Here is an 11,773-nt window from a genome sequence, read left to right on the forward strand (position 1 = left end):
TGAGGTATTAGCACTTTTACAGCTTGTGCAGAGCTCTATTACTTGCCACAGGCCTTAATCCAGAACCACCTGAATTGCTCAGGCTCTGCCCTGGGCAGACATTTCTCAGGCAGACTTCACTTCCTTAAAAATCAGCAGCAGCAAAAGCAGCAGCCTTAGCTCCCCTTTCCTCTCTCTTGCCTTTCATGCAGCAGGTCAGGCTAGCAGCAAACAGGGATGTTCTCTGTTCCACAGTGCTACACAGCAAGCAAGCCCACTTCTAAATATATCCAAATAAACCGCAAAATAAATACAGTTCTTACTGTAAGTTATGCAGCAAAAAGTATGTTACACTTAATATTTCATGGTAAATGTAGTGTTAACTTTTTTCCTTGCCCTCAGCATAGCAGATACTTAGAGACTCAATTGAACAAAAATAAATGAGACTTCCACAGAAAGCAACAAATACGTTTACTTTCTGGGTTTTTTACTCCCTGTCATAACAAAATAGTGATCATCTTGCCTGCTCTTCACAAGAGGACCTTTTGATACCCCAGGCATCCCTTTGTTACATGCCACTGCCAGTTTTCCCTTAGGGAGAGGCTTCTTGGCTGCCGGGGCCAAGCTTTCATTTGATTGTAAGCTTTTGGCTGAAGGCTGACCTTTTGTGGAAGGCTGTGCTGGCTTTTTGGTCACTGTTGCTTTGGCTGAGGTTTGAGGAAGCCGTACAACAGATAAGGGAGTGCGTTCAGGAGGTTTGGATGAAGCTGGTCCAACCTGAGGAGATTTACTGACATTTGGCTGCTTACGGACAGTTGATGATACGTTTTTGCTCGTAGATACCAGCATAGGTGGTGACTTTGATGCTTTGCTAACTGCAAGGGAAGGAGCAGAAGCTGAGTGCTTTAGGACTGGAGCACTTTTCAGGTTCCTTGCCAGGTCAGCTGTTTGTGGAGCTTTTTGATGACGCTGGGACCCAGTTCCTGAGGCTTCAATAGTATTTTCAGAAGGAGATTTTGCAAGGAGCTGCTGAGAATGTGCAAACTTGGCAACAGCCTGCAGATTTGTAACAGGCGCCTGAGCAGCCCTCGGAGCAACTGAACTCGCTTTGGTTTTAGTGACAGATACAGGTTTGCATTTAGCAGCAACATGCTTCTGTTTTGAGGCCATGGTTTTAGCTGTGCCAGGCAAGTGAGAAGGCTGTTTTTTGGAGGATGATGGGGCAGGATGCAGCACTGGTGCGGGGGAGGCCTGAGCCAGGGCAAATTTTCCCTTGGGAGCATCGGGGGACCAAATACGTTTGCGCAACGTGTCGGAGTGCACAAGAGCTGTTCGGGCTCCTGCAGATGAAGAGCTCTTGCTTACAGGCTGCGAAGGAGCTGGCGAGTTGTGTGCACAAGGCTCCAGTTTCTTTGAGGTGCCAGATAATGGTTTGAAAGGAGACTGGACACCTGTTCCTGAACACCCTTGTAATTTGGACCTGACTGACTTGGCTGCAGAGGATGGGTGTGCTGGCACTTTTGGTGATGCCAGGGCAGGGGACTGAGGACGTGTAGATACAACCTTCTTGGCACTGGCAGCATGGACAGCCTTTACAGCTGAAACAGGAGTAGGGGGTTTTGATGGCTGCTTTTGAAACATATTGACAGCTGACATCGGATTCATGATGGGAGGTTCCTGAACTCTGGCTGTTGAACTGGAGACACTGTCACTGGTGACCCCTTTCTGAAACGCCAGGATTTTTTGTTCCAGAGTTGCAAACTGAAGCACTCTGCATGGATCGTACTTGAGCAGAAAACCTTGAAGAGTGTCCCAGCCTCCACCAACACGTACCATCACGTGCTTGCCATGTAGCATCTGAGAACAGAGGAAGAGGGGGTGGGAGCAGGAGAAGAACAAGAAACATTTCTATCTCGTTTTCTGCAGCATTATATCTTCATTCTACATTAAGATCTACCAAAACCAACTAAAAATAGGACCTCCTTTCTTACAGAGAAAGATTTTTAAAAAGAGAAATTATGTGATAAATAAGATTTGGGCTTCCCAATTCTTTTATTAGATAGTTTCTCCTGCAGAGAAAGTCATTATATGTTGGGAAGTAATGAAAGGATATATACTGAAGATATGTTAACCACTCTTTCAGCATATTTATTTAGTATACAGTCTTGGAAACCTGTTTTTTTGAATTATGGATGTCCTCATAATATTTTAATCCCAGAAATTCTTATGCCTGCTGAAGACTGCACTCAACTAGCCTACAAATTATAAATCCCAAGCATCCAGATTTTGAATAAGCAACATTCTCAGGATATTCTATTTCATTATCCTTATTTATATTGCAAGTTGCTACTGAAATTTTAGAAACACAACAGGAAAACATTAACTTGTTTACTTCAGTGTGGTTGTAAAAATCAATGGTTGTAAGATCTAATTAGCTACACCTACTTTGAATAGGTGACTGAATGATGAGGTGTTCCAACCTAAATAATTCTGTAATTCCAAAACAGTATCATAAAAGTGAAGTATCCCACTTAAAAGTATTTTCTTCCCCATTTTGAATATAAATTTGAATTCTGAGAAACTACTTACTCGTATGAAGAGTATTTTATCTCCCAGTCTATAACGTCCCTCTGATAAATATTCAATTGAAAATCGATGGGAACAACTACAGGGAGGATCTTCTGCTATATGTTTAACCTGGTTATTAAAATTGAAAACATGCATTAGTATTTTGATAGAAGCAAGTGTTTAACAGTTTATTGAGATATTTGATACAAGAAAAGATATTGTTATCTTCATCCAATATTCCAAGAAAACACTAGAATCCTATTCCCTCACAAGAAAATCTCATCTACATAGAGTTTCAAAATACAGAATATTAAAAGAAAGAACACACTATAAATGGGCAAGTATTTTGAGTTGCTAAAACCCAGTTTCCATTATTTCTTCAATTTGAAGATATTTTTATTTTCTTTTTTAACATTAGTTCATAGCACACTGCATAATAGCATTCAATTCCAACCACAGTCTTGTAAAGACACTGTTAGAGTTTCTAGGAATTGAAAGAACTATTTGAGTCTCTCATGTATCTGAATCCATTGCTACACTTGACCCAGGGCTAATTCAGCATTATTCCTAACCTTCTGCAAGGCTTTTTATAAGTTAATCTTTTACGTCCTACACAAGAAGGAAACTACTGAAAAAAGGAGAAACAAAGTTCCTAAATAACTCCAGGCTTAGAAAAGATGTGCCTGTTTCAGCCACTTACGGGACAGTCAAGACTATTGCCAAGCAGGACAACTAGTGAGTCTTCAGAGAGAGCAAGGATGTGGCAGCTGACATTCCCAAACAAGTATAAGTTTTACATTACAACACAGAGGACCTTTAAAATAAACTGAAGTCTCAATATGCATTTTTATGCAAAATAGGAAAGCTGTTTATCATTCCTTTTGGACCAAGTCACAGGATGCATAAAGAATTTCCTCTGCTACATACATATTAACTTCCAGTTGGTATAGCTACAGAGGTTTTATTTAAAGTATTTTTCAAAAGCATTTAATCACAGTCTGCTTCAGCATTTGATGAAGTTTGATGAAAACCTTACATTCAAGAGAAGTATACATTACAGTCATAGACTGTATTGTCACACCAGAAAAAATTTATTAGAGTATTTCTTCTACTCCAAGAAGCAATAAAGGAGGAGGGGAGTGGAAATCAAGGTAAGTTATACGCACTAAGGCATTAACTTCAGAACATACTCTACAGCAATTTGATCACATTTGAAGATTTTTTTTTTTAAGAGGTGCATATCCTTTTGTTTTCTGTTTAAGAAGGCTCACAAATATTAGACAAAAATCAGCCTGTGCTTACTGAGCTGGATCATACAAGCACTAAACTTAAGAGTTTAAAAGTCCATATCACATTAAATAAGTAGTACATACTGCCTCATGTAGCTCCCCATGGTGGCAACATGACTTGGCTGTGATAACAGGTGATGGTGGTCCAGAGGTCATCAGTAGTGTTTCTTCTAGCTCAATTTCCTTCTCTAGTTTTACCAGTACAGGAGGTTCAACTCCATACCTCAATACAAATATAAATGTAGAGAATTTAATTGTCAATTTATTGAAGAAAACATAAACTGATGATAACAAGCATGCAAAATTCTGAGCGGTGTGACTAACAGAAAAGAGCATCAAATCAGTCAGAGGAATAATTGCTTTGAAAATGCAAAGGAGCAACTCTTAGAGTTTCTAGCGGAAGTGCTCTCAAAGGTGGCCTTAGAGCTACCAGAGAAGGCAGTAAAATACTATCAAAACTACACAATTTAGGTCACATCCAATTTAGATAAGCTATCTTAAAACTTCCTGCTTTGCACTGGAAATAAAAAGTATATATTTAGAGACTGATAGAGAGCTGATTCATATTTAAAGCTTCCATACCTGCCAAAAAGCCTACAAAATTAAATAATTTAAACTCAGACTTAATGTTCAGCGAGATCTTCCAAGACGTCTATAGGCTGAATGTAGCATTTAAACCTATAGCTATAAAAAGCAGTGTGGGTCATCACCTCTCCGTGAAAAAAGTCTGATAACTAGAAAAGTTACTCATTATTTTCTGCACGGAATTAACATCTACTGCAATGCACTTAACAACCACAGATTGGTTTAAGTTTGTCATAGCTTTTACTTATTCGAATGCGTTCTTCAATTTCTTGTTAAGAGCACATATGGATCACATACCCAGATACAATGCGTCCAATTTCCAACAGACAAAGATACACTTGTCTTGGATCCTTATGCAAAACTAAAGGGAAACAGAATAAAAGGGAGTTACAGCTCACATTTACTGTGGGGAGGCCTGTGCAATTAGGTACAGAGAAGGGCAGATAAGGAATAGATGACTATAACTTTGCCATCACTCTACCCAGAGGCAAGCTGTATTATCATGGAAAAAGCACTGTATTCTTTCCAACTCTAATATTCTATTCCCTGAACCATTTAAACCCATCCTGGCACTCTACCTCCTGAGAAACAGAATTTATTTGGCTCATTCTTGATGTAAACTGGAAAGAGATCTAAGAGCTTTCCCTTCCTTATTCCCAAATACTTCATAGCAGTCTTGAAGATAAATAGAATTCAACAACTGCAGATAGGAAAATACACTCCATCTGTTCATGGTTATGTATACAGTTACACACAGATGCTACAGGGGAACAACCATAGGAGAATACACTGCAAGGGACCTAGTTGACAAGTGGATGGCTGTGCACAGCCAGGCAGCCTAAGTGTTTTAAAATGCTTGGCTGTGAAATAAGAATCTGAGTGACTGTTATCATTTTAGCAAGCAACAGGTCTTTTTCCTATCACTTTAGAAGTTCTGGGTTCCAGCAGGGTACATCCATATGGCAGATTCACCCAGTTGCCCTACAAACTCCCACTTTGCCAGTGGTAGCTCCCCTATCTCATGCTATAACCTCATTTCACTCCTCCCTACCCACCCTCACCTCCTGCCCCATCCACCCAGATATTTCCTTCCGAATTTGGTATCTCTGTGAGGCTTTACCTGAAAAGGATGGTCAAAACCCCTGACTACAAGAAGGAGAGGAGAATGAAATTGCCTTAAGAGGCAAACACTCAGGTTCAAACACCAGATACTGGTTGTGATCACAAAAAAGCAGCAACATTACCTCAGATATGCTAGTAGCACAGGGTTTTGCACTAGGCTTTGCTTCTCAGAGGCTGTGCCCACAGTAACCAAGCTAGTGCCAAACACAGAAGATGCTTTGCACCCCTCAATTCAGAGCAGTTTTAGCAGCTGCATGCACTCAGCTGCGTAGGCACACAGTGGAGCTGAAGAATGAGGTGGAAATGTGGAGTGACAGACAAACACTGTGAAGATGACTGTTGCAGGTCTCCTGGGTTTTCCTGACAACTTTGAAATGGTAAGACTCTACTGTTTCTACTGCTGCACTGAAGAACAGAAGAGGCAGAAAAAACCCCAATGTCTATTTTGGTTTCTTGAAACTTCCATCTTCAGATGTATAATAAAAAAAGAAACAAGGCCACAATCAAAGAAAGAAAGTAGTTGAAAATCTCTCACACAAGTAACTCTTCCTCCTCTGTACCCATTTAAGCCTCAAAACTGAGGTGCTCTCAACACTTTCTAAGAACATAGTTCTAGAAATTCTATAGAAAAGAAGTAAACCCTTCGCTTTTTTAGCCAGCTAGGAATACTGCCTAATAACTCAGAAACCAAAGGCTGGCAGAAAGGTCATTCAACTCTCCTCAATCCACATACATGGCACCTTTTTTTTTCCCTCACCACAATCAAGTACAAGAAATGGGAAAAGCTGAATATATAATTTTCATATGATGTAACATTTATATAAACAAGACTGTCTTCACACGGTGTGTTAACAATATTCAGTATTCACTCTGAAAAGAAACTAATGAGCCAGCTCTATATTTACAGAAGAAATCTAACATCTTTCTGATGTTCAATTTGATATTTAAAATTACTTTGCTTTAAGTAAGACTGAAGTATTTCCTAAAGTATAAACCAGGTATGAAGTCAGATGTTCTTGTTTACATCATCTACTACAGTCTGTAAGTCTACTTACAGATTGATTATGAAAGGTAAATCTAGAACAGAAAGTTGACACAGTCATAACCTAAAAGGTACTAGAGGGAATTACTTTTTTTTTTGGTCATATTTTTGTCAGCCGCAACAGAAGTGGTATAATTTGCCTGAATCCAGAATTTAAAAATCAAAATACAACCCAGCAGAGATCAAGACATTTGTTTTGGCTTGATGTCAAAGGGTATCCCATGATGATTACTTTCCCTTTCTGCTGTCTCAGGAGCCACTTAATTTATTTCCTTCACAGCCATCCACAGGTTTCTGGACATGTTGCTATATGTATCTGATGAGAAAAGGACAAGTGTCAAATTTCCTTTCCCTGATTCATTCCTAAAGAAGGGCTTGAAAGTTTGATGGAGAACATCAGCAGAAAGAATGTTTCATCAAGAAGGCTGCAAGTCTGCTCATTTGGAATGCCAAAAAGGCTCACAGAGGATATTTATGGCACAAAACAGGTTTGTGTCAGGAGTTGCAATCAGACTTCAAAACAGTTCTTGCCTATGAAGGAAAGCCACAGCATTAGGAAATCCTGTCTGCTTATCTCAGGGAGGCTAAACAGGTTCTAGTTACCCATCCATTTACAGGCACTGAGATGTTTAAGCAATGCAATTCATACAAGTTGAACTGCAAAAATATGAAAACTAGTTTTCTTAAAGCTCAGTTCTCCTACTCATCTGTATTTCATGGCACTGAAGAAAGATACACTCCCTAGTTAAATTAGAATGAGACAGATGCAAATGAGGATCCTTTCTCAACTATTTTAAAAGGTGACATCCATTTAAGGATAAGGTGAAGGCATGGGCATTCCGACTAGCAGGGAGGAGAGCTTGAAAGAAAAGCAGTTAATGAAAAGAGTGCCTCCCATTAAATGGCACAAAGCATTCAAGAAAATCTAGTAAATATTATGACAAATTCATCTGATTACAGAAACAGAGGAACTTTGCAATTTTTCACTACTCTGCTTAACAGGGAGAGATTTTCCCTTTTAAAAAAAACAAAACACAACAAAAAGCCAGTATTTGTCTTGTCACAGAAAGGTTTGCATTAATTAATTTTTACTGACATAAAAGCTGGTAGAAGAGCATGTAATTATTTACCATACAATGAAAACAGTTCCTCTTAATTAGCAGTCAAAAAATGTTATTCCATCTGGAAGTATCAGTCTAGAAGCTGTTTGTTATAAGGACAGACTGTGCATTGGGGCAGGCATACACAAGTTGGCAGAATTTATTTTTACAACTATCTTATTAAATGGGAAAATACAAATGGTTTATAGTGATGTTAAGTAGGTCCTGAAGTAAGTTGTTAATTACCAACAGACTGTTGTCACTTCAGGCACAAGTCCCTGATGTAGTTACCAAATTTAGCAGTCATGAATGCATTATTCTGAAGGCTTTCTGCAGCAAGAATCAGCTCTAATACCAAATAAAGGATCTTATTGTGAGTTGACTCCATGGCCCTGTGGTCTTCCCGCACTGGGAAAGCAAAACCACACTTTTGTCCTCTGTTTCTCAGTGTTACTTTTTACTGAAGGAAAACATTCAAGTTTGCTGCACAAGCTGTCACTGCCCCCCTTCCTCCCACACAACAAATTTTAGAAGGTTGGGAAGGCATCATGCAAGTTAGAGCAGTCACTGAACTGATTTTTCAAGGCTTTTATGCAAGCACTGCACTAAAATAAATAAAAGCATTAATAGCTTGCACATGACAGGTAAAGCTGTGACAAAGCCTTCATAAGACTACACAAAAGAGATCCCCCTGACCAGGTAGTTACCCACATTCTCACCGAAACAAGTCTTAATAAAAATTTAAGATTTACCTAAACCTTCTGATTCAAAGAGGTAAGTCTCATCAACTCCAATGGCCCTACACCAGTTAAGAAAGTTGGCTGTATTATCTCTGGCAAAAAAAGATCCTGATGCAGCATCCTTCTTACATGGAACTTTTCTCATAGGAAAATTCTGGCAAGGGAAGAAAACAAAAAGTAACATTGTGCACATCAAGATTGCCAAAACATTTCAAAGCCTATTTGCAAAGAAAAACAAGCCATAAATTCAGAGTACAGAAACAGTGGTTAGTAAATATTTTGTGTTCAATCCACCATATATTCTATTAAAAAAGCTATGCTAATGTAGATGGCATTCCACCTTATCTTAGTGAACAGTCACTGAGTGAACTATCCTTAGCTCTGCAGCCTCTCCCAAAGCTGCCCACAGTTGCTTCCCCATTTCCCAGGCTAAAAGCCTTAATAATGTTTTCACAGGTCTATATAGTTACTCCCTGCTCCCAAGCTCTGTTTGCAGCAGTAGAATAAGCACAGAGAGAAACACCAAGCAACTGAACAATTCTTGGCTGCCAGATTTTAACAGTTTAGAGCCCATTCTAGAAAACAGAGGGAATCAAAAAAGAGCAATGGGCAATTACTTTTAAAACAATTCAGTACTTACTTGTTTTTAAGCTGGTATCTTCAAAACTGAACAGTTCAAAGGTACAGAAGTTGGGCATCTTGTTCTCAAAAAAAATCCCTAAGGATTTGCAGCTTTCATGTGGCTTTTCTATGAATACCATGCTGTCTTGTTCCCTCAATTAATAATAATGTTTCTAATCTTAGTAATTATATTACTTACTGGCAAATATTCTTTAATTAAAAACTAATGTTTTACTAGATAGAATAGTAAAAGTTAAACACACCAAAACAATTACCTGGATATGGTGAAATATTTCCTTCTGCCCCCAAAGGGAAACAGTACCAGTTAGGGCACACTGGCTGGTCATCTACTATTAGACAAATCCAAGCATTGCTGTAGCTATACTGGTTACCTGTACAATGAACGCCTGCACCAGCAATACATGTTTTTATATGCCAAAGTGACACATTGTTATTTTTCATCATTCAAAAACAGAATGCAAATTGCTTGAGGTTCATGTTTCTACTCAGCCTTGGTTCCAAACAAAAACACTAAAGCCCATCTCCACGCACATCTCAACACAGATATTTTCATGGCTAAAAAGTTAGCTAGTTATTAAGGTTAGCCAGTTTCAGGAATAAAACACTCAAGTGACAATGGATATCTTGTTACTAATCCACACTGATGTTACCTGAGGAACAAACTCCACACTTGGGCTACTAAGATCCTCCTCCAGTTAAACTTTTAGTGAAATAAAACTAAAAAAAACCCAACTAGCCAGGACATTAGGATTTGATTAACAAAGTGATTAAGTAATTTGTTGCATAAGGACAGTTTATCCATCTATAATTCCACACTGTTGTTAATCAGTCTCCAGATACACAGCACACAGAATGGCTCTTTGGGAAGCCTTACTCACCTGCTTTCCTACTTACTTACTACTACTTATGATTAAAGACTTTATATAATGTATAAAAAAATAAATAAATCAGAATATGACTCACCCTTAAGTTATTTGAGCTACAACATTTTTTAATTGTGTTTTGAAGAACACCAACCAACTGGCAGAGCAGTACCCCATTATCAAGTTCTTCAAGCAGTTGTTCTGCTTTGATTTCTATTCCTTAAAAAGAAAAGGTAAATATTAGTTACTCCACAGAAGAGAAATAAGTTTTGTATGAACTTAGAGGCAACTCAAACAACATTCCAACCATCATATAATTTACTAGAGCATGAAAGACTGAGAATTAGTAGAAATATATAACTAAAATATCTGCTTAATTAGATTTTAATCAGACTAACAAGATGCAGAAATATAAATTAGAACAATTAATCATCCTACCTCTAAGAGGTGTCAGCTAATGAAATCCAAAACCAAAGCGTGCATTTTAATGAAATTCTCCTCATAGCTCAGGCACAAATACACCAGATCTTATTAATACTATAAAGTGTCAGCATTGCCTGGAATATTGGAAAGTGCTTTGAAATGTATTAGACAGTGACTTATTTTTAACCTCACCCAGCAAGCCAGACAGCCAGATGGACAGATCTTCTTGCATAGGCACCAAAGTTGCTTCATGCCGCACAGATATCCACTGGTCGTACAGGCACACATCTGCCAAACCTGGCCCATGTCTGGGAGTCAGGGGACTTCGGGGACTTAGGGGAAGGTCATCTCCAAACCACACCTGTGGAAAATTTCAGTAAGCTGAAGATAGCAAGCTCTAATATTTGCAGGCAGAGGACAAAAGTTTGCAGTTCTGAATTGTGCTGAAGATCTACTATTCAAAGAGTAAGTGCTCATTCCCCTTCAGACATTCACCAAACCAACACAACAGTAATAATTAATTGTGCAGCTCTCATTAGTAACTCAAAACTGTATCAGAAGTCACAGAATCACAGAATGGTAGGGGTTGGATGGGACCTCTGGAGATCATCCTACATCCTAATACATTCATTCTCTTCACTTATTTGGATTTAAAATTACATACTTTCCTAAATATCAAATAGAGAAAATATGCATTAAATTTGTGGGGATTGTTTTCTCAACATATTTTGAGAAACACAGTCTGCAGGTTACAATATAATTTACTACTGACATCTCTGATCAAATATTTCAGACAATTTGTACTTAAATCCTTTAAACAATGATGTTAAAACCGTAAACATTCTCATGCAAGAGCATAATACACTTAATGAACATGAATCTTTACCACATCTATTAAAGATTGCATATTTCCAAACTGAGAAGTACCTTTACATTTCAAGAAAAGGAGTACACTGGAATTCCATGTACAAAATGTCAAAAGAGGGAGTCCTTCTGATATTCTTAACTACTTCCCTTCAGTTGAGGAAGTGTGTGTTTATAAAACACATTTTTTTATATTTAAACAATTAACTAGAACATAGGGCTTTTTAAAATGTCTCTTAATTATCAAGAAAGTTTTAAAATAATCTCAACCTTTGACTTCAAAACCTGCTTAGGTAGCAGTGTTTAGGAAGATAAATGATCACCTATCTGATACAACACTGGATTATCTCTCTTGTCACATTTCTCCATTTGCAAAATGGAAAAACTATTACTTTCTTTTTTTTTCCAACTAGATATAAGTCTGGGGATTCTAGCATTTCACCTGCTTCAAGCTAGATTTCTGCATCAAACAAACAAACAAATCCAAAACAATAAACAGGATTCAAACATTATAAAAGGCCTTTACCTGAACTGCATTCTGCATGGTCATCTGCAT

General features: G+C 38.2%; 1 protein-coding gene across 1 annotated transcript; it reads right to left on the minus strand.

Moving 5' to 3' along the window:
* Positions 1-450: 450 nt before the first annotated feature.
* GAS2L3 (growth arrest-specific 2 like 3) lies at positions 451-11,773 on the minus strand. Its single transcript, XM_009999024.1, has 8 exons — positions 11,744-11,773; positions 10,546-10,714; positions 10,031-10,149; positions 8,438-8,579; positions 4,719-4,782; positions 3,921-4,059; positions 2,569-2,676; positions 451-1,836 (listed from the first exon to the last, which is right to left on the minus strand). Exons 1-8 carry the CDS (start codon positions 11,771-11,773, stop codon positions 451-453), a joined length of 2,157 nt encoding a protein of 718 aa, XP_009997326.1.

This window comes from Chaetura pelagica, unplaced genomic scaffold (genome assembly GCF_000747805.2).
Source record: "Chaetura pelagica isolate M959 unplaced genomic scaffold, ChaPel_1.0 scaffold725, whole genome shotgun sequence".
In the NCBI taxonomy this organism is placed as follows: Eukaryota; Metazoa; Chordata; class Aves; order Apodiformes; family Apodidae; genus Chaetura; species Chaetura pelagica.